The sequence below is a fragment of the Sceloporus occidentalis genome, unplaced genomic scaffold (assembly GCF_023333645.1).
Source record: "Sceloporus occidentalis isolate IW3139 unplaced genomic scaffold, rSceOcc1.0.p SCAF_3, whole genome shotgun sequence".
NCBI lineage: Eukaryota > Metazoa > Chordata > Lepidosauria > Squamata > Phrynosomatidae > Sceloporus > Sceloporus occidentalis.
In genome coordinates, this window is record NW_028316983.1 from 88,388,457 (window position 1) to 88,413,183 (window position 24,727).

The 24,727-nt window shown below is 38.3% G+C and overlaps 1 protein-coding gene across 2 annotated transcripts in view; it reads left to right on the forward strand.

The window, feature by feature from the left end:
* The window catches only part of LEPR (leptin receptor), a 70,284-nt gene that overhangs the window by 8,314 nt on the left and 37,243 nt on the right, over nt 1–24,727 (forward strand). For both annotated transcript variants that reach the window (XM_089515366.1, XM_089515367.1), the window contains exons 5-7: nt 11,224–11,429; nt 16,295–16,440; nt 18,148–18,292. In XM_089515366.1, coding sequence (XP_089371492.1) covers nt 11,224–11,429; nt 16,295–16,440; nt 18,148–18,292 — 497 coding nt within the window. The remainder of the gene's footprint in view (nt 1–11,223; nt 11,430–16,294; nt 16,441–18,147; nt 18,293–24,727) is intronic.

Below are 24,727 nucleotides of genomic sequence, written 5' to 3' on the forward strand. Positions count from 1 at the left end.
TATATAGCACAGCTAGTTCTTCCTATGGAAACAGAAGGAAATAGTGACAAGGGAAACCTGAATCATTTCCACTTGACAACAGTATAGTGAAATTGAAGCCAAATACTCAAAAAGTCCCCCCCCCCCCATTCTGTTTAGTGTGGTCCAGAAAACACGCATTTCACAACATTATTTTTATAGTTCTACAGTTTCATGCCAGTTTGGAGGACTGTGTTTGTTGTTGCTGCTGAACTAAGCAAAGTATCCTTAGCTACTCTGATCTTTTGCCTGGTATTGTTTCTTCATGGTATTTTGAACTGTACAAATAACTCCAAAAGGCCAATACATTCTCAGTGATTGTCCCTGAGGGAATTTGTATTCCCTTTCTCCAGGTTTTTTTCCTCCTTTAGAACAAACAACCGTGTTGTGCTAAAAGTAAAAGTAGTTCAAGACAACTTAATTACATCTATTTTTGAATTAAAATGATTGATTTAAGCTGGAATTTCAGCATGAAGCTTTCTCCAGAATTAAGTTATCATTTAAATTTTTCAGTTTTTGAAATTTTAATCATTCCACTAGCTGCCAATAAGTTTCTGGGCAAGGTACAAAGTGTTGGTTATTACCATTAAAGCCTTATATGGTTTGGGTCCAGATTACCTACAGGACTGTCTCCTGTGTTTTAACTGATTTCTTTTTAATTGATGTTGTTTGGCTGTTAATTGTTGTTGTTCCCCGCCTTGATCCATGGAGAGAGGCAGGTACGAAATGATGATGATGATGAGGATGATGATGATGATGATAAAATTAGGAATTAAGAAAATGAGTCACCGTGTTAAAAAGCCAAATTTTACATTGCCCAGTTTTGTTCTTTACTTAAAGCCTAGTTCTCCTGGAATACTGCAAAATTGCTTCTTGCTGTCTGTTACTCCTTCAGAGTTGGTGAATTTCCCACAGTAAGAAACTAGTGTGATTAAACCATTCACCCATACAAAAAAAGATATATTCTCCCTCAACCCCACAAAAAGGATGACTATTTAAGGTTTCCTAGGTTCATCTTCTACATTTTAGAATATATGATACAAGTCCCTCATGTTTTCTTTTAATATACATTAAAGGAAAACATGAGGAATGTGAATTAAATATAGCATGTACGTTAAATGTTCATCTACGTTAAATACAACAATCACACCACTTAGCTGATGGCACTCTGTGTGTGCTGATTTTGTGGAAAGCAAAGAGGTTGGTGTGTTAAGACTGGGATTTGAGAGACCTAAATTCATGTTCCCACAGAACCATGAAATCATTTTGCAACCAAGCATCACTTGTGGTCTTTCAGTTTGATCTTACATACTCATAAAATCTGTGAATAATCAAATCCCATTGTGTTAATGTGAGCATAAAGTGAAGAGGATAAGAGCCCATGGGAGAAAACATAGGACATATTTGTAAATATAAAATGATTATGCAAGTAAGAATGTTCTCCCACAGAACAATTTACGGGGGACTCTGTCCAAATAGGGATTAAGAATACTGTTGAATGCCTTGCAGGATTCACCTCCCTTTGACTTCTCCACATTTTCTTGTGCCACAACCTGGAACAGAAATGGATTCACTGGCATTATTAGCACTTGATGTACACCATTATATGATGAAGAAACAAATACACTTGTCCCTCCACATTTGCTGGGATTAGGGGCACATGACCCCCGTGAATGTGGAAAAACTGCCAATAACAAAAACACTATGTTTTTACCTGAGAGAACACCTCTCTGGGAATCTCTAGGTCCTCCAGTGCAACTCATTGGACAACATCTGCCAGACATTTACCATAGAATTGTGCTGGAAGAGCTACAGATGCCTAGTGGAGTGTGTTCTCTAGGAATCTCTAGCTCCTTTAGTGTGACTTTTGGTTAAAGTTGACCATAGAGTTATGCTGGAGGACCTAGATATTCTGAGAGAACATACTAATAAAGTCTGTGAATAATCAAACCTGCAAAAGTTAAAGCCACAAATGTGGAGGGATGAGTGTATTTGTATTGTGACACAAACAAAAAACAAAAACAAAGTGACATTAGTTGATTGCATAAATATTCATACTCATGCAAGTCAATACTTGACAGATGTACCTGTGGCAGCAATTACCTCTGCAGATCTTCTTGGATTGTAACACAAATAATGGGCAAAAGTCAAAAGCTGGTAAATATTTTTGTAATGCACTGTACATGTGTCATGTGAAAATCAACCCGCTTTTGCGAATTTTCCCCCAATTTAAACCCTTGGTATTGCACAGGGTTTCCCACGTGTGAAAAACTCATGTGAGAAAGACATGGATAGCAAAGGAAATGGTTTTTGGTGAGGTGGGCGACATACTGGGATTCCAAAAATTTCTACAGCTGCTTTTTCTACTCTGGAACTGGGTTGGTGGGTTTGATTTTTTCACCTTCATTCTGGTTACTTTTAGCACAGTAAAAGATTGCAAATTTAAATGTAAACAACAATTTAAAATTAGTGTAGTTGTTTGAAACATCTCTCTTCCAAGATAAATGTTCCTGAATTATTTTTTAGCATATTAATAATAAATGTATTAACACTTTTCCTCTAACTTGTCCATCTCTTCATGGGCTAACCAAGAGCTGACATACTTATGGGACTGTACAACTGACTGAGGCCATCTGTTATACCAGCTGCATTTAAAAGTTGTGAGTTGAATTATAGAGTCATAGAATTAGTGTAGCCATCTGGTGTCAAGACGATAGCAGAAGAGTAGGCAGCAGATAATTTCTCCTTCATAATAATGTAATCATTGTCATCCTTAGAGAGTGACCTGATGTGATAGTTCCAGACAATACAAAGAACATGCCGATTTGCTGATTAGTTTTGAAATTTTGCCTTTATGGCATTTCTTTAGGTTAGGATAAGAAATCCGCACAGGTATAACTTTTGAGAATTTCAAACTGAGGTCATGTTACCTAATCAGATAAAAAAAAGGATCCTGTGAAATACGTAGAATAAAATAGCTTATACCTGATCTTGATAGCGGAAATTCTCCAGCAGTAACAAAGGCATTTTGATTCATTCCTTCACTCAGCATCATCCATTTATATTCAGGATGGCTATAAAATCACAGAACTACATATTTGAAACTGCCTCATACTGTGCCTTATGGAGTATGAAAAGGAAGAGTCTTTAGACTGAATGAACTGAAAATGTATGTGGAAAATGAATTTGATGCATATAAGAGGGAATGCCTCCCAGTAAATGATTCAAAGAGCATTTCATATAGATAAAAAAGTATTTTTTCAAATTCCCTGTAGAAACTGTGTAGAAATATAAGTGTACTAAATGTAAGCATATGGCTAGTCCACAGGAATCTGACAAAATGTATAAATGGCAATGGTGGGAATTACTAATTATTTTTTGGTTAGTCTCATATGTGCTACAATACCTCTTGCATACTGAGGTATACCTGTATTTGGTGTGTGGACATAATCATATAGTGAGTGATGATTGGCTTAATGTTATATGGAACCAGTGACAATTACTAATAATTAAATACTGATTTTCTGTAGCATGCCTTGTTACTTTGGCTTCACGTTGCTCTGTATGTGCTTTCCATTTTGGACATCTGTGCTAAATAGTACATTAAAAATATTTTGCTTTGTTTTCATGGGGCTTTCAAGTATGTGAAAAAATGCATAAAAACAAAAGAGATCAGCCAAAGAAGATATTTTGGGCTCATTTGAGTTTTCTAGTGGGGAACAAAACAGAATGAAGAAAGCCAGAAGATGAATATTTTCCATACTCTAGTCCAAAGCAATAGCCACAGTGACAGGTTTTAAATGAGATTTATTTATTTTCTTCATGGAACTGAGGAAGCAAATTATTTTTTTTTTTAAAAAATACACTGTATTTTGAAAGTTAATCTGAAAGTATGAAAATTTTTAAAACTGTACTTTCAAGGTTAACTGTAAACATGAAAATAACATTACAGGAATATTTCAGGCTAATTTGTCTGGAAAACTATATGTTGGTCTTCTCATAGTTAGATAGAAACATATATGTTGAAAACAGATGTAAAATTTTTAGGGCTGATGGGGAGGTTTTACAGAGCCATTACTTTACAGATGAAGTGGGTCTCGTGTGAATGGGCAGTTTTCTGCCTCCCAAGCCCTCTGGGAGCTGTAAGACTGTTAAAATATTCCCAAATGGGGGAAAGAAATCTGTCCACTTCTGCTTTGGTGAAATGTCTGATGGGTTGTTGTTGTTTTGATGTTGAACAGTGTAGGTGTCTCTGCAGCCTATTCAAGATATGAATTGTCAGAAAAAGGACAATCTAGGCAGTCTGAAGGTGTTGAGGGCCACAGGAATAACTTTGGGATACAGCACATGGCACCATGGCCACAGTTCCTTTGCTCAGTGGGTCTGTTCACACTCTACAGTTATGAGGACTAAGGCTGCTTGAAGACCTGTGAGTGTTTGTTCTTCCCTTGCTTCACCACCTGCCTCAGGGAGGATATAAGCAAGCCTGCCTCTTTTTTTTTTTTTCCTTCATTTTTTTTTTCTTTTCCCTTGTGGGACTGGGCTGCTTGAAGACCTGTGAGTGCTTGTTCCTTTCTTGCTTCAACACCTGCCTCAGAGGAGCAAGTGGCAGAGGAGGTCGGGTAACACCAATAGCAGACCTGCTCCAGAGGAGACTCCCAAGACACCTGTGGATCTCTGGGGCTACAAACGGCCCTCTTACTTTTATGTTTTGTAGCTGGTTTTAAGTGCTCTTTTAATAATAGTCTGATAAGGGATTTTACCCTGTATTTTTGCTCTTTCCCTTACTATAAGAATTCTGTTGAAGTGCCTTAGTTGGTTGGATACCTGGATATCCAATGACAATATGGTAGTCAAGAATAGCATTAAGCGGAAAAGGAGGTTAGCTAAAAAAGAAGTTTGTTCAAATTTTAAAAGGCCTAAGAAACCTGCTAAGAACTCAATTGCAAGTACAATGAACCCAGAAGTATTGGAGGCTGCTACTACTCTGAAACAATTAACAATGGAGGAGCTATTCCTCCCTAAAGATACTGATAAGTCCACTACAGAAACATCTTTTCTTGCCATGCATGAAGAGCCAGCCCTAAACCTTGACACAGATACCAGCATTAACCATATGACTGATTTGGACACAGTTGCTAGGAATTGTTTACTTACTGCAAGAACGGTAATTGCTATTTTCAGCAAACTAACAAGCATAGACCAGAAACTTGATGGGTTAAAAGACCTTATGACGAAGCCCAAACATTCATCAAATTCAGGAGCATTACTCAACCAAAAAGACTCTGAACAAATACAAAACAATGCTAAAGCTAGGAATAGGGATAAGCTAGAGCTATCTCAAAATAATATAGCACTACTAGTGGCCAACAACCACTACAACCATGCCAGATGGCACAATAAGCTCGTTATATTACATTCACTTTCTCTTCTTTTACACCGGCATCTGCATCATAATGAGCTACTCGGAATTGATTGGCTGCCTTCCCACAATAACTTTAAGAGAATTGTTTTGCGGTTTAAAAATGCCATAATACCCTCCCTGATTTTGAAAAACTGGAGATCATTTAAGGAATATTCAATCACGCCAGTACGTGTTTTCCGGAATACCAATATCCAGCCTTTGTTTAAGTCCAACTTAAGATGTGAAGCTCCTCCCCAGAAAGTGAACTCCAATGAAGATGGCAGGAGGACAATACCAATCCCTGAGAGTCTACGTGAAGATGATGGGAAAATGGCTGAGATGTTTGGCTCCCTTTCTGGTGAGGAACAAAAGCAAATACTAAACAGACTCGACGCTGTTAAATCTATGCTGATGTCAGTAACAACTGCAACTATGACTATTAAGGATTTATTATCCACTAGCTGCTCCTTACCTGATCCTCTGTTACAACCTAAAAATGGACTTAAAAGGCGCATTGATGAGGATGATGACGATCTGATCCCTCTAATGTACATGTCTCCAAAACGCCCAGTGGACCACCTAGCAGATCCCCTCATTCCATTGACCGAAACTTCTTCTAATCATATGTTTGATTACCATAGTGAGTCCTTACAATCAATAGCCCTCAATCCTTCTAAGCCCACCAAGTATCCACAATCCCCCAAGATTAAGAAAAGGAGATGTCTTAAATCAAATCCCTCTGCAGCAATGACAATTAACCAGAATTTATCGGATAATTTAATCAACCTAGTTTCAGAGAAGGGTACTACACCTAGTGGAAATATAATTGTCAATGAATCGCAAGCCTCCTTACCCCTGGAACAGTCTGTGATAATCTCAGATAATTGACATTCAATTGACTTGTCCCTTCTGTCTATTATTTCATGGAACGTAGCTGGTTGGAAGCCCAGATGCAGGGACCCTACCTTTTTGCCTTTTGTCAACAGACACAATATTATTCTTCTACAGGAAACGTGGCTTGCCGAAGACATATCTATAGAGGGTTATAAATTCATGGGTTTAAATGCCATTCCTGGCAAAGGTAGTGGGAGATTATGTGGTGGCTTAGGGGTGCTGATATCTTTGGCACTTAAGGTTCAAATAACTAAGGTTTCTGTACTGGAGCAGTATGCTCTAGCTGTTCTTTTGAAGTTTAAAAACAACTTACTATATTTGATTAATATCTATATTCCCCCCCTTCAAGGCCGTGCTAAGATAGAAAGTGTATGGAACAAGCTTAATTCTTTTGTTAAAGATTTGATGTTTGAAGCTCCAACAGCTAACCTCATTGTTGCAGGGGATTTCAATGCTAGAATTGGTGCTGATGATGTGTCTCTGTACGCAAAATACAATTGCCCACCACCTTCCCCTACAGTTATTCCCCCGACAATGTGTCGTAAATCTAAAGATATGTTTTGTGATTTCAAGGGTCTTTGTTTAACTCGCACCTTCAATGAACTAAATCTGATTATCATGAATGGTAGTTTTAAGGATGACCACCCAGCCGAATTTACCCATTGGGTCGGTGCCAGACCATCGGTTCTTGATTATGTAGGGGTCTCTCTAAATTTAATATCCCACATTTCTAAGTTTTCTATTGTTAGCAGACCTGACAGCGACCATTTTCCAGCTCTCCTGTGCTTAAAATTCTATGACAATGTTACCCTGCCTCTTGATAAGATCTCAATTTTCACTAACGATATCAGTTTAACCCGAGTTAAATGGTCCCCTCAACTGTCTGATACCCTCACTAAGTTTGTTTCTAGTGAATCAATCAAGCGGCTTTCTTTCACAATAGCTGATGCTAACTTGGACTCTGAAATACTGTCTAATTATAATACTTTAATTAGTTCCCTTCAACCACTATTAACAGTTACCAAAAGTAATTCTGCTAGAAATAAACCAATACGCCATCAGAATTGGTTTGACTTAGAATGCAAAGAATTATGGGCATACCTTAAATATCTTTTCAAACAACATAAATTAAATCCAACACAATTTTCTGTATCTGAACTTTTGGAACAGAAGAAAAGATACAAGCTTTTAGTCAGAGAAAAGAAAAAGGGTGCCATGATAGACTCTTGGAACAAACTAATTATGTCAGCTAGTGCAAATAACCCCACCTTATTTTGGAAAGAGGTTGCTCCTTCATTTATTAAGAACTCACACAATTATACAGCTCAGATCCCAGCCCACATATGGGAAAGTCACTTTTTCAGTCTTTATGATTCTGTTGAAAATACTCCAAACTCATTAGCAGCTGATCTTATGATAGAAGTTTCTTCTCTTCCCCTTTGGCCTCCAGTTTCGCACTCAGAGATAAAGAGTCTTATCACTCAACTCAAACCAGCTCGCGCCCCAGGTGCAGACTTTATAACTGGTGAAGTACTTAAAAATAATCTTGATTGGTGGGTTCCGGTCCTCTCTAAATTATTTACAGCCATTGATAGATCTGCTTCCATTCCAAAAGACTGGGGCTTGGCCATCATAATCCCGATTTATAAAAAAGGCAATAGATCCGATCCCTCTAATTTTTGACCGATTAGTCTCTTGAGTTTGGTGAGTAAATTGTACACAAAACACCTTTTAAATAAGTTTATAGATTGGCTCGAGTCCGAAGATATTTTGTTTGCTGAACAGGCAGGCTTTAGGCCTGGACGATCCACTATTGACCATGCAATGATATTGCAATATCTTGTTGAAAAATACCTCCATTATGGTCAACCATTATATGCGGCATTTATAGATTTTAAGTCCGCCTTTGATTCAGTTAATAGATCTAGATTGTGGGAGAAACTATTGTGCACTAATATAGATAAACGACTCCTCTTGCTTCTTATTAAGATCCATGAGAATTCTAACATTAAGGTCAGATGCAGTCTCCAAGGTCATGTTTCTAAGGCTATTCCTGTCAAGACGGGTGTAAGGCAAGGATGTGTCCTAGCCCCCACTTTATTTAATTTTTATATTAATTCCCTTGTTTCTGCCTTGAACAATCTTTCTTTTCATCCTCCAAAGCTGGCTAATAAGCATTTAAACTCATTGCTCTATGCGGATGATGTCGTTATCCTTTCATTATCTCCCATCGGACTTAAAAGAGCCCTAAATTCTCTTGCTTTGTTTTGTAAAGAGGAGAAATTAACAATTAACTCCTCCAAGACTAAGATTCTTACCTTTGCTCACCGCCCCAAATTGAGACAATGGAGACTTGATAGACAACATATAGAGCAGGTTAAGACTTTCAAATATCTCGGGATTGTATTTCATACCTCTGGTAGGAGAACAGCCCATTCAGAACTTGTCATTAGTAATGCCCAAAGAACTATAACGGCTATTTTAAGATTTTTTTTTCACTAAAGGTGCTCAGTTCATTCCGGCCACAATTAAACTGTTTAATGCCAAGGTTCGTCCTCAATTGCTATACGGAGCCCAATTGGGACCATATAGTAACATAAATGTAATTGAACGTGTGCAAACTAAGTTCCTTAGGAGAATCTTTCAGGTCGCCCATTGTGTTCCGAACGCTGTTCTCAGAAGGGAGGCTGGGACTATCAAAATAGAATCTAGTCTGTGGATTAGTATACTCACCTATTGGCAAAAATTGCATAAAACTTCTGGAGGTCTGACAAATTTAATTTTCCTGGATTCCTTTAAATCCTCTTGGGAAATTTCCCTCCTTAAGAAATTAAATGAGCTTGGTCTCAATAAAAATGAAATTTTAAAGCTTGACACTGATAGAGCCAAATCTACTATTAAAAAAAAAATCCTAGAAGCAGAAAGATATATGGACTCAACTTCCCTTTCAAAATATGTCATGTTCAGTGCTCAAGTTTTGGTCCCCTCCCCAGTTCCATATCTGTTCCATGTTACTCTCCCGAAGTTCAGAAGGGCTCTAACTCTGGCACGTTTCAATGTGTTGCCCACAGCCATGTTGGAAGGTAGATTTAAAAAAACACCTTTTGAAATCCGTTTTTGCCCATGTGGCTCGGGCACTGTTGAAACCAATGAGCATGTTTTCCTTTATTGTCAATTCTATAGAGACATTCGTCACCAACTGATTAGCCCACTACTGTGTAAATTCCCAGGCAAACCTGACTCCTTTTATTTACGCCTCCTATTGGACAACAATGATCCTACAGTATCCCTTAAGGTGGCTAAATTCTGTTATATTGTTTGTAAACTGCGCCCTCAGCTGTCAAATGGCCATTTTATTACCGTGTAGAAAGAACTGTTTGATACCGTACATGTACAGTCTACTATCAGTTTATATTTTAATTTGTTATTGTTATATTGATATGTTGCTTGTGTGATTTGTTTTTATACTGGTCAATGACCGAATAAATTTTATTACTATTACTATTACTCTACAGTTATACTATGGTTCATCCTTAACTTACACTACAACATCCTATAGAATCCCTCAATTTGTAGTTTTTTGAGACAATGGATCTCTTCAGTTGAGAATTCTTATTACCACTCCTTAAACTGCAGATCCCAGGATTCTGTAGGATGTTGTCATGGCAGTTAAAGTGGGAACATAGTGAAGGCTTTCATGGCCAGCTTCCATGGTTTCTTGTGGGTTTTTCGGGCTATGTAGCCATGTTCTAGAAAATTTTCTTCCTGAACAAGAATCAAGGAACATGAGAGACACTGCAGACTGGGCCAGCCAGAAAAATCAGCAGTAGCAGAACATGCCACAAACCATCCTGGGCATAAAATACTGTTTGAAAACACTGAAGTTCTGGACCATGCCAACCACTACCATGTCAGGATGCACAGGGAAGCCATTGAAATCCACAAACATCTGGATAATTTCAACCGGAAAGAAGAAACCCTTAAAGTGAACAAAATTTGGCTTCCAGTCCTGAGGAATAGCAAAATAAGGACTCAGCAAATGCAAATAGGAAACCACTCAGAGTCAGAGGCTTTCCCAGCAGATAATGATCACCAATTAGCAGACATTAATCCTCTTTTGCATTAGCCTCCCAGCCTGAAGCCTGCCATCAGCAACAGAACATTCTCAGTCTCACACAGTCTGTGTGTGTGTGTGTGTGTGTATAGTTGTCCCTACACACACACACACACACACACTTTTTCCAGGCAATCATTCTCTGAATATGCAAGCCCCAGACGCTGGCGAAACATCAGGAAGAAAATTTTCTAGAACATGGCCACATAGCCCAAAAAACCCACAAAAAAAACCTGGGAACATAGTGCTATAATTATGTAGCAGGAAAAGGCTTTTGCTTTATAGAGTAACTCTCCCCTCCATCCTGCTGTGAAATTATTTTAATATTTTGCAAAGCTTGCACATTTCTATAGTTTTTAAGGCTAGATGTACTAAGATGTATGGGGGATAAATCATTTAGAAAATGTTACATTTGTATGCAACCTTCAACAATTATGTATTGCTTCTAAACAAAGATTAAATGTTAACAGCTTTCTACTCAGAATTTTTTTATCCTCCAAGAAAGAACAAGCTCCTCACTCAAGTGATGGTACCATTAATTTCAGGCATCTTGTTCTTCTGCTTGAGTAACATGTCTGCCATTGATTTCTGCACTTAAAAGAAAATGCAAGTGTTACATGTAGTCTTTGCGCAGGAAAAGGGTATTTCTGGCATTTCTAGTGGATTGACTCTTCTTCTGTCTGACATAATGCATCTTCTAAGAAAGAACGTCTAGTGAAATGGTCTGGATGTGCTATTCAAAAACAATAACAACAAAAACCCTGATGAGTTTCATTTTTTTTTCCTATTCAAGAACAGATATATCATTGGAAGCTACATCTACACGTTCGCTAAAGGACAACTTTACAGCCACTCACTGCAATGCTGTAAAAGACCAAAGATACATATGTCGGATATCTTCAGCAAAACTCGACCAAATTTACATTATGTGGCTCAAGATTACAGATGGAATAGCATTACTTCAATCACCATTAATGTCTGTCAAGCCTATAGATATTGGTAAGTTTCATTTTATTTACCACACCACATAATCAGTATAATATACATTTTGCAGAGCCTTCTCTGAGTAAGCCTAGCTCACTTCTCTGAGTGAGCCTGCGGGAAATCTTATTTCACGAAAAAGTCAGTTCTCAAAACAGGAAATATATAAACTAAAAAAGTGAAATACTCATTTTAAAAACTGTTTTATGAATTACGCATCATCTTTCAGATACATACCAAAATACAATCATCATTAAAGCTAGTAATTATTAAAATTCTTAAAATGTTTGAAATTATATACTTAAATCATAAATCTAATAGTTTGGATGAAAATCATAATTTTGTGTGTAAGAGCTGATGTGGAAATTCATTAGTAGTCCAGATTTTTTTGTTTTAAAAAAACTTTATTCAGAAGACTAAACATAGTAATTTACAAGATACAGATAATCCATTTTCCAAGATTTCTTTTAAAGTTTATTCCAGGTACAATCCATGACTTCTCATGAGCAGATATACGTTAAACAGTAAGATTTTGGCAACAAATAATCCTTTAAAATAATTAACCTAAAAGGTAATCCCATTCCCTACCTGCTTTACTCAAAGTATGTCAAGAGATCTTGTAGCACCTTTGGGACTGAGAGAAAGTTTATGATCCCCATATTCTTTCTTTCAATTAGCCTTAAAGGTGCTGCAAGGTCCTTCTGCATACCAATTCAGACTAACACAGCTTTGTCTTTAAATTACTCCAAGGCTGCATCTGCACTGCAGAAATACAGTGGGCTCTGCTTATCTGTGGGCTTGCCATCCATGGATTTGAACTTCCATGAATGGCAAGTCCCATTGTTTTAAATGGCTCTGTGTTCACATGGCTGCAAGAAAGAACAGGACTTGAGGTCCAACATTTTTTGCTATATGCAGGGTGCAGGGTCCGGAATGGATCCCCCGCAGATAACAAGGGATGACTGCAATCCAGTTTGACACTGCTTTAACTGCCATGGCTCAGTGCTATGGAATTCTGGGTTTGCTCTGGTGCCACAACAAATGACGCTTCCTACAGTTTCATAGCATTGAGCCATAGCAGTTAAAGTGGTGTCAGACCAGATTATTTCTGCAGTGTGGATGCCTCAGAAGTATGATTGTTAATCAAAATGGAAAAGGTTTTGCAGAAGATGCCTAAATTCAGGATCCTTTGAAAGTATCACATATAAATTACTTTGTTATTATATTTCTTCCTATAAAATTAGAATGTTAGTATTCAAAAGATGAATGAATTACTTCTGCTATTTAACAGCCTGTGAACATTGTTACAATCAGATGATGGATGCATTTAATAATTTTTTGCTGCATTTTGGCTCTATGTAGCTGTTCATAAGCATGTGGTTGTTCTTTGAATTGTTTAGTGTTGTAACATTCTTGTCATAATGAAAAGAACATTTCAATAATCAATTCCCCCCCTCAACATATGATTCCTAGAAATTAATTGAAACCTTTTAGAGTGAATATTTCATTTTTGGTATAAATTAGATTAATTTTCTGAAAGATGATGGGATTATAGGAATAATGACACAGTGATTCTCTTGAATCATACCATTAAGTGGTTTCCTGTTTTAAAACTGCATCAGTACCTCATAGAACTAAAATGACATTAGGTGGAATTAATTTCACATCAAACAGATATGTACGGTCTGGTGAATTTAAAAAAATTAAAGCTTTCAAAAAGTCTTGTATAAACAAAATAAAAGTGCTTTTTTCTACTGTGGGTGAAGATGATGCAGCACCAAAGAAGTCCCGTAAAGCCATGGCCCCAGTGGCTAAGGTGCACTTTCTACAGCACAGAAAGGAGTCGCTTTTTGTGGCTCCTTTTTGCGCTGTGGTAAGGCGAAATCAGGGCCATGGCATGTAGTTGCCACGGCCCCAAGCGGCACTAAAAAGGGCAGTCTGTATAGCCCCTAAAACAATAGTATGCCATGGTCTAATACTACTTGAAAGTTTTACAGCAATTTCTGAGTATCTTGTCATAAAAAATAATTTACAAGACAGAATTCACAGCATTCTTAGAACTTCTTTGTCCCTGAATATGTAAGGCCTTCGACAAGAAGTTAGACAATATGAAGTATGCTCATACCTCAACTAGAGACCTGAAAGAGCTTGTGAGCACAATCTTTTCACATGTGTGGCTTGTGCTGCCAATTAAAATGCATTCTGCTGTGATTCAATCATTTTCTGGTAACCTGCTGGGTTACCTTGGGTGGGTCAAACATTCACAGCTCCAGAACCGCTGCTATAGTGTTGCCTTAGGGTCGCCATAAGTCAGAAATGACTTGGAGGGACACAACAACAAAAAAGGGGGGAAAGACAAGTGGCAGAGAAACATGGGAGAGGTAGAATAGATGCTGACTTCATCTGGGCTCTCATAAAATTCCATTATGATTTATGGCCAATTTCACAGTAAATAATTTGCATGAAAGCACTCCCAGTCTTGTGATATACTTGGCCTTCCTTGCACAGTTACCTTGCTTTGGTAGTATGCAATCATTGTTTTGGATGCAAAGAAAATAGGCTCCTGCATGAATGGGTTTTATTGGATCACAATCATTGGCTAAATCTACTGTATATATTCGACTATAAGTTGACCTCATGTATAAGTTGAGGGCAGATTTTAGGGCCACAATTATGGATTTTGCCATGACCTGTGGATAAGTTGAGGGTAAAACTTGGAGGTTTTTTCAGTGGGTGTACGTGTGCCCATGGCAAGAGGCAAAAGGTTTTTTAATTGAGGCTTTTTGTTTCAGCTTTCGTTCCATCCTTCATTCCCCAAACAGCAGCAGCATGGGTGCGAGAGGGACTCTGTTTAAAAGCAGTTAAACACTCAGAACTTTCTGCTTTGCTTAAAAGATAAAGTGCTCTCCCCATGGCATGGGGAAATCTGAGAGAGCTGCTATAACATTACCATACTGACCCATCAATAAGTCAACCTGGGATTTAAAGGTCAATTGGGCATACATTTCTCGACTTTTAGATGAGTATATATGGTAGTTGCAGTCACCTGAGAGTAAGTACCATTGAACACAATGGGAAATGCTTCTGTGTAGACATATATAGAATTGCACTTGTGAATCAGTCCAAGTTTGAATTGGATTAGAACCTTTCCCTAAAGAGAGCCAAGCTTATGTAATTTTGCATTCAATTTTCCATTCAGTGATTAAAGACCAAACTATGCATTATGTGAAGGGCATGGCTGTTTTATCCATTTTGTCATAGTCCTGATGAATATTGACTCCTGGAAGAAAGGTTTTGCTGTTGGCATTAACACTGTTTCCTAGAAAGGGACTTCTCATCAAAAGCCAAATGTGAAAAGAAAATTTATTCATTTATTTATATCCCGCTCTTTCCCCAGAACTGGGATTCAGAGCAGCTTCACAACATTAAAAAACAGTACAATTAAAAACATAGAAAAAATATATTAAAACGGAATTAAATGGTTACAATATTAAAACAGATAGTTAAAACTCTCTCTCTCTCTCTCTCTCTCTCTCTCTCTCTCTCTCTCTCTCTCTCTCTATATATATATATATATATATATATATATAAACTGTATCAAACCTTATAACAATTCTTTAAAAGCCTGTGTGAACAGGTAGGTCTTAACCTGCCGGTAGAAGACCATCAAGGAGGGAGCCATTCTGATCTCCCTGGGCAGAGAGTTCCAGAGTCTAGGGGCAGCCACTGAGAAGGCCCTCTCTCACGTCCCCACCAACTGTGCTTGTGATGGTGTTGGGATGGAGAGAAGGGCCTTTCTAGAAGATCTCAGAGTCAGGCCGGTTCATACAAGGAGATACAAATAGTGTGGACCTGAGTCATGTAGGGCTTTATAGGTAATAACCAGAGCCTTGAATTGTGCATGGAAACAAACTGGCAGCCAATGAAGCTGTTTCAGCAGAGGCGTTGTGTGGTCTCTGTAATCTGCCCCTGTTAGCAGCCTGGCAGCAGCTCTTTCAACCAGCTGAATATTCTGAACACTCTTCAAAGGCAGCCCCATGTAGAGCCCGTTATAGTAGTCCAAATGGGTTGTAACCAAGGTATGTACCACCATGGCCAGATCTGGCATCTCAAGGAACAGGTGCAGGTGATGCACAAGTTTTAAATGTGCTGTTTTCTTTTTAAAAATTGTCTTTATAATAACAGACATTAAATATATATTTTTAAAAGAACCTGTAAATTGCTTTTTTTAAAATGTCAGGTGCTTTGAATATTTCCTAGAAAGGTGAGGAAACAGTGTTGCAGCTGCTTATAATGGTAATGATGATGTAGTCATTTAAGAGATTATTTCTGTTTGAAATAAGCCAAATTGCTGTTTACAACTATTAGCTAGGAATGGTGGCAAAGTAAAGATTTAATTTCATAAACTTCTAATTAGAATATTACCCTCAAAAGTTAGTTGAATTGCAAGTAATTTTTTCTTCCTATGTGGGGTGTACAGGTATGTGTATGATTATTTTGAGCTAATGGTTGAACAATTTTTTTAAAAGAGATGTAGGTGTCCCAGAATAGTAGAAACTGTGAAAAGAAACATAAATGCACTCTAGTATGGGTGTTAAGACAACACAAACAGCATAAAAAGATTACTGCTTTTCTTGTTTAATCAGTTGTAGAGGGAATGGAGAGAGGATAGTAATGGTACATGGCATTCCTCTAGTGGTTTGTGTCAGATCCATGATCTATGTTACCTTGTCTAGTCTTGCTCTGAATAATGAGTAGAACCACATTTATAGCTGGTAGTGGTTTGAGTATAAGATTGTTGTTGTTGTTGTTATTATTATTATTACATTCAATGACAGTAACTGGTATGCTAAAGATATCTTGTTGATTGTGACATTTTACAGTAAAACCTGAACCTCCATTACATCTGCAAACAGAAATGACAGACAAAGGACAGCTAAAGATCTCTTGGTCTAGCCCAGCATCAAAAGCATATCCACTTCAGTATGAAGTAAAATGTTTTGCAAATTCATCTAAAAGTGTCTGGCAGGTAGGCATATTTTATACTGAATTTTTTTTCTTTAAAAAATAAAAAAAATCTAAGCCTAAGACACATTTTAAATTCTTGTTCGGTATATACTTTTATAAGATGTAGTAATTGTGAACATTTAACTTGGAAGAAGCTCTGAAAAAAACAGTCATACAGTAGAAATAGGGCCGCTCAACTTACCGGGCCAGCCTGGTTGGCTCTCAGCCCGGCTGGCTCCTGGCTTTGTGCCAAGGCCAGCCTGGTTCCTACTGCTTTGGGGGGGGGGGGGAGGAAGAGCAGGCACTTCCGCTCCTCGGTGCTGGGGACTACAATTCCCCACAAGCACCGGGAGCAGAAGTCTCATGGGACTGGATGCACCGTGCCGTGTGGTGTAGCAGATTGGTTCAGGGGCTAGGGGAGTTGGTACCTTTTCTCCTCCTAGCCCCTGATTGGTGGAATGGCCTGTTTAAGGGCTTCATGACGCACTGATCGGTACCATTTCAACCTGGCTTTTCCCGCCCTCCCTCCCTCCTAGGGATTTCTGGGCTGTTTTGTCACAGCTTTTCAAGGGGGGTAGCATAGATCTTGGATCTGGTGGGCATGGTTTCCAGGGCTGTGTAGCACTGGATCAGGGGTTCATCAGTGACCTGGGAGCTCAGGGAGCATGCGGTGTTGCCATTGAGGGGGTAATACTGATTCAGCATATCCTGGTGACTTGAAAGAAGCTCTGAAAAAATCAGTCATACAATAGAAATAGTCATTCACATAGATAGAATGATACAGATTTTTCATGTAGCTAATATAGACAGGAATAGATTCACTCTATGACATAGTCCAGTGAACAGAAGTTTTAGAAGCCCTATTGAAATCATGGGATCAATGTGAAAATATTACCCATGGGAATATATAATGGAATTTTACTGGATTGTAACTGCATTTATTCAAGCTTTAGGGATGCTAAAGCATGAATTGTGTTACAAAATAAAATGCAGACAAATGAAACCTCTAGTATGACCACATTCCATTGGCCCATATTTGTAAAACAACCCACACCAAATAATTTTTTAACATTCATGCTAAGCAGGCTTGACTTCAGCCCAGAGTTAAGAAGAAGTAACTTCTCTGTGCTCCCCCATGCATGGCTGCATTTTAACATGCCTTGTCACTGTTCCAGAAAACAATTTTGTGGGCTCTGAAGGAATTAAATGTGAATGAAAGGCTGGAAAGGATCTTTGTGAACATCCTCAGTTCAGGCCTTTGAATGTGATGTTAAAGTAGCTTTGGTCTGGCATGTAAAACATTGTAAGCATAAAGGGAATGAGGGGGTGCATGCTTCAGTCCCTCCCTTACCTTAGCAGCCCTTCCCCCTAAACTTTCATCCTCAAGGGAAGGTCTGTGGAAGAAACATAACCACATTCAACTGAGCGTGAGTGATTTGGCACAGGCAGGAACCCGTTACTACCAATGTTCCTAGCTATGCAGAGCTTTGTTACCATGTTCACTTGAATGCGATTTCTTCTTCATTGCAAACTTTCACTGTCAATATGGGGAAGTTTCAGATGGAGGGAAGAGGGCAAGAGTGTGTCCACCTCTGCTCCCCTTCTACTCATTTCTTTGAATGCCCATTCTTTTCACTTTCATTAGGTTCCATGTATGACTTGACTTCTTTCAGTAACACACAAGAGATATTAATTTGTTGTTGTTGTTGTTGTTAAAATAATTTATTAGGTCATTCAGATTACTATGGAAACTTCATTGATCATGAATAATGCACTGTTTGATTCTTCTTACAAAGTCCAAGTACGGTGCAAAAGACTTTATGGATCAGGACTTTGGAGTGATTGGAGCACACCTTATAACATGAATTTGCAAGGTAGAGCCTTAAAGATAATTTGATAAACAACTAGTTCTGTTAAACCACTTATATTTATATTTTTAAAAATACACTCTTGTTTATAAAATGTGTGTGTGTGTGTGTGTGTGTGAGTGTAAGATCTAATGCTTTAAAAGATTGATTATTTATTTATTGAATTTATACCCCACCTTTTTTCCAGGATAGGATCCAAGGTGGTTTACAGAAATTTAAAGCAAGATTAAATTAAAATCTTATTTTATAAAATGTAAAAATAATTAATATTATTTAAAAACTATGGTTAAAACAGTTAGAACACATTTAAAACACAATTACCAATATAAGATTTTAAAAAAATTAAATTATAAAAAGAATAAAAGATAAAAACTACATTTCAAATATTTTTACATGGTACTGTAATAGATAGCAGTTATCTATATTAACTTTAGAAGAATACCATATAATTGTTATACTATTCACTTTAGAGGAAATAGTAATTTTATAGCAGTTTTCTTCTAATAATATTATAAAATATGATTAAATGTTTTAATATTGGTATTTGAATTTATATGGGGAAAAGGTTGTGAGTTCATTCCAGAACAAAATATTGATACTGAAGCTTACCGCACTGGGCTTGTGGGCCGTTCTCAGAATGGCCCGGCAGGAAACGGAACGAGTGGGGGACGGATTTTACCGCACACTCCAGTCCCTCACTCGTTCCGTTCCCCTTCTCTTCTGTTCCCATTCCGTTCCAGAGGGAATGCTTTTTGAGAACTGTTCTGAACAGTTCTCAAACATTGCCCCCTTTGGAATGGATTGAGAACGGAAGAGAGGGGGAACGGAACGAATGAGGGACTGGTGTGTGCGGTAAAATCTGTCCCCCACTCATTCCGCACTCGTTCCTGCTCCTTCCGTTCTGTTCTGAGAACGTACCCAGGAGGACCTGTGCAGTAAGCCCTAATAGTCCAACGGGGGAATCTGGTGAAGGGGACATGTTTGGGGGGCCTCCATGATTGTGCTTTGCCAGTGGGCACACTGATGCACAGAGACACTGTACAGGTGGTGCATCACATTTGAAACTGTGTGGCTGGTCATACCAGCGGTTGTCCAGTGGAATGGCATCTGGGCAGGAAGGGAGGTAATAGGAGGCCACATGCAGTGTGTTTGTGTGTTGGTGTGCATGCATGGTGGGGAGGTCGCAAAAAGAAAATAAAACCATGCATAGGTGTTCAGTCACCCAAGTCAGTTGTATTCAGAATACTGTACTCAGGCACAGAATTATTTAGTAAATGAGATTACATGGGAAGTTCTTATTCAAGTATATTGGCTTGGTTCACATGGTTAGGAAGCCTATAATGAGGAGAGATCTTTTACTTAGAAAAGATCTATTGAAGAATGAAACTGCTTTTATACTTCCATGGCAATGGAGACAATCCTTTGTATGGCTGAGAGAGAAAGCAAAAATTTCTCTGTAAATTTCTCTCACTCCCAATTGGTCTTGAAGAAAATAATAAGGGAAGTAATAGTGCTACTTTAGTCAGGCCTCACCTGGAATACTGTGTTTAATTCTGGGCACCAAAAAGAATGGTGAGAAGCTGGAGCATGTCCAAAGGAGGGCAACTAAATTGGTAAAAGGTCTGGGAACCGTGTCCTGTGAGGAGTGGCTTAGGGAGCTGGGTATGTTTAGCCTGGAGAAGAGAAGGTTAAGAGGTGATATTATAGCCCTGTTTAACTATTTGAAGGGATGTCATATTGAGGATGGAGCAAACTTGTTTTCTGCTGCTCCAGAGAACAGGACCTGTAACAATGGATGCAAGCTACAGGAAAAGAGATTCCACCTCAACATTAGGAGGAACTTCCTGACAGTAAGATCTGTTCAACAGTAGAACACACTCCCTCAGAGTGTAGTGGAGTCCTCTTCTTTGGAGGTTTTTAAACAAAGGCTGGATGGCCCTCTGTCAAGAGTGCTTTGACTGTGTATTCCTGCATGGCAGGGGTTGGACCTAATGGCTCTTGAAGTCACTTCCAACTCTATGATTCCATGATTCTATATATGGCTTTTCAGTGGTGACAAGCACCAACTGTTTGGTTAGCCTTGTGTTCACCTGTAACTATAGTAATGCCATGGATAGATGCAATACATGCCCCATATATATATATATATATATATATATATATATATATATCTTTTATTAACATTTTTATTTTAGTAATATTTTTGAACTGCACAATAATTCCATAATGGTTTGTGTGCAAAAAATAGAATGCTAACATTTTAAAAAGTTAATGAATACATCAATAGCTTTGCAGCTAATTATAGAGCTCAGAATATTCTTTTATTTTAGAACAAAACTTCACTTGATAAAATTTTATTTGGTAAAATGGGAAATGGATGAGAGACTACCCATTCTGTTGCATATAGCTGAAATGTCAAAGTACACTGTAGAGAAGGATTTTTTATTACTCTGTCATTTTGCATTTATCTACACTTAATAATTTTTCCAGTTAATTTAGCTGTACTTAAAATCATTATTGTTTGAATGGGGTCTGACAGCAGACAGTATGCATGCTGAACTGGGTTGTGGTTGAAACAGTGTTCCAGAGGCCCTTCTGTTCTTTCTGTCATGGTCTTCTGCATTGGAACATGATTTATTTCCCTAGAGTGATTTGTTTCCCTAGAGTGAGAATTCTGTACCATCACTGTTAATCCATGGATTTAGGCACTCTGTGGCAAACATGTCCTTGCTGCTGCAGCACTATTACTGAGAACCTCTTCTTGCAGGATATTTCCTAAATTGAAGTTATATGTATTCTAGATGCGGTTTCTCATGTGTGATGATTGCTTATAGGCTATTTCATTCTGGTGGAAAGCTGTTCCTATTTGTGACTTACATATACCTACTTTGACATTTGGACATGCAGTAAAGATTCAGGGAGAAGATTAAGTTCCCACCTTATTAGTGTTCCCAAGTGCTAAATTCTCAATGCACTTTAATTCTTTGATGTGAAGAGAAACCACTTAACTTTACTGAGATTGTATGTCCAACCTTTCACTGAAAGGGACAGCAGTGTGTGTGTGTGTGTGTGTGTGTGTGTGTGTGTGTGTGTGTGTAAGCATACAATTTTCCTCTTTCCCTTTCTGCAAGTAGCTTTGATTGCAGAGAGGTTGACGTTATACCTTTTTGCTACTGTCCTCACAAATCAGATACCAGATTCAGGTCTCTGTGACTCACCCATATGGTCTGCTCTGTACTCTCTTTCATAGTACTTTCTCTGAGATTAATTTTCCATGATATCCTCTCAACTTTTTCTCATTGTCCTTTGTGGAACATGGAAGCTTCTGTCCTTCAGGCAGCACTTTTCAAAATACTCCATCAGTTGTGGGAGTAAGTCTTGTTCTCCAACAGCCACTTCCACTTTGTTACTTGTTTGGGTGAAACCCTTATTATAAGTATAAATGCTCCTAGAATTTTGCCAGGAAGATACTTAGAAATCACAGCACATTTCAAGCTCGTCACCTTAAAAGAACTTTGGCCTTTGCTAAAAGCAATTAAAGGGAGCAGGTGTTCTGTTCTAGGATTTCTCTGTCTATGAACTTACTTTACCTGATCTCAAAGGATCCTGAGCCTATACTGTCCATACATTCTTTGTTTAGAATTTCTCCTCACTCTATCAACCTTATTACTGTCTACTTTGGTAAAAGTCTCTGGAATCCAATTTGTACTCCTGATGCTAGGTCATCCCATCTTATTTTTCTGAAAGAGATATCAACTGGACTGTGGTAAGGAAAATGAGATGGAAAGAAAGAAAGAAAGAAAGGACAAGCAAGAAAAATAAAAATAAACCAAATCTCTGTTCTCCCCTTCTCACATGAATTCTGTGGATCTTGGAACTGCTTTGAAGGACTGGACAGATATGTAAGCACCAGTCCTGATGTCTGATCTGGCCATGGATCAACAGTGGATCTGGCCATGCTTTACTTGATACCCATATTCCTCCACTACTTTCCCTAATTCAGTCCTCTGTTCTAGTGCTAGAGAGGGTAGTTTGCAGTGAGAAATCAACAGTATCTTGATCTGAAAGACCAGTTACTTCTTTAGGATGATTACCTCAAATGTGTCATCTCCTATGTGTTCAGAAGAATAAATCATAAACATTGCTCTTGAATGAGTCTGCTTGGTTAATTCCATAATACATGGGATTGTCCTTGGATAAATTCCCTGCATGGCATGCACTATTACCACCATCACCAGTGTAAACAGGCTTATTACCATAATTGAAAGTGGGATTTCTTCTAGCCTTCCAGCTATTCTTTTCCATGCAACAGACCTTGATCATCCCATTCTATGAACAGCTTATCATCCAGTGGAATTTCTGATGGCTTTTCACACTGTTGAACCTGAAACAATACAAACCTTCTCCACTGTGCAAGTGTACTTTTTGCCACTCAGAAAGCACCATCCACTGAGTATGTTTCACTTTCTGCAATATCACTCAGTGATATTGTTATCAACCAGGCTGCTGCTGATACATGCACAACCAACTTACAGAAATGGGAGACATACAATAGCACAAATAGCAGTTGATGCTATTGGTCAGTCTTTGACACAACTCATAAATCTAAATCTGTTATCCAGTCTGGAATCACATCACAAGTCAGATCCAATAGTGCTGATGGAGACTATGTCTATGTGTTCTCTACCTTTGCAGCACTTCAAGATTTCACATACTCCTCCGATGTGTTAACAAGACATCAGAACCAGAAACAACTATCTCCTACAGAGAAAGTTGTTTTTGTGTGCCTTCAGGTCACTTCGACTAAGGTGGAACCTATCATGGGTTTTCTTGGCAAAATTTGTTCAGAGGAGGTTTGCCATTCCCTTCCCATGAGGCTGAGAGCATGTGACTTGCCCATGGTCATCCAGTGGATTTCATGACTGAGCTGGGAATCGAACCCTGGTTTCCAGAGTAGTAGTCCAACACTCAAATCACTGTGCCATGATTGCTGTCACTGAGGATGTACAAAATACCAATATATCTGTGTGCCTGTTTTGTTAGAAGTGAATGTTAAAGTTCTTCCATTGTCTGTGAAAGGTTCAGTTTTTAAGAGGAGTTTTCATGCTGTGCATTGTGTCATGCTTGCATTGTTACTTCATATGACCTATCAAGCTTGCCAACTGTCATCATATATCAAGAAGGACACTAATATCTCTATCAGAGCCAAGATATGGATAGTGACTTCTTCTTGAAGCAGCCTTTGGCTAATTCCATCAAGGGAAGAATAAAGACAAGACTTTTACTGTTTTGGCTGACAAAGAAGGTTTGGAACTTGATGCTATAAGATGGGAAATCTACTTTGTTGTAGTTCTCTCCTTCAGGATTGCTAACCACCAGGCTGCCTCTGTGCCTGTCAGAAACACTTTGAATGAAGGTTGCATCATTTTTAGGCAGGCTCCTTGAAGGCCACCACAGAACCACATTCATGTTTCATTTGTTGCTTAGCAACAAACTTAATCCTGGCCATCATCTGGTAGATTTCAAGGATAAGACTATTGCTGATGCCATCACTTTGCATCACAGTGTATGGCTTCCTTATTCTGCTTTAGGTTCTGAAGCCACAATGAAGGCCAATGATGAGCTTTATGGTGAACCTTTATGTTTCAGTATGGTGACTCATGCCTTGATTATTGTATCTAAAATGCAGGCTGGGTATTTTTACAGGGAGAATATAGCTCATGGGGGACAGCCTTTTCAGCGGCTGCTCCCATCTGTGGAATTCCCTTCCATGGAGCCGAGACTGGCCCCCTTTCTGATCTCCTTTCATTGGCAGACAAGTATGTTTTCAGCCAAACTGTCTTTTAATGATTAATTGGTTGCAGTGATCCCTTTATTGTTGTTTTTAATTATTTTGTTCTTTTAATAATTTACTGTTATTTTAATGTGATGATTCTTTCATTGTGTTTTAACTCCTTTGTTATCAGTTTTGTTTTGGTTTTTTTTTGTTTGTTTTTTGCTTATCTTGTGTTTAGTCTTTGTAAACTGCTTTGGGTAGGAGAAAGGTAGCATATAAATAACATAACATGACAAGACTGATGAGAAGTAGGACCACAATCAGAAGATGGCATGAAAGATGGGTATTATGGCTTTAACAGATCTTCTTCTTTGCATCAATAACCTTCTTAACACACTGCTTTGAGAGAACACTTCTAAGGAAGGCAATAGACACTGGGTATTACCTTTCTCTCAAAGGCCATGTTACAGCTTCATGTCTTGCTGTACATTATTCTTCTTGTTTATGTGTTTAATCCATATTCATGATTGGAAATGCTCTGTTTAGGCATGTGGAACAGTGTCTTCATTTCCAAGTAGTGGCTAGCTGAGTAGATTACAGTATTTATCTGCCTGTCAGGTGGCCAACCCCACTGAATTTCCATAGGCAATCCAGCACATCCAGCT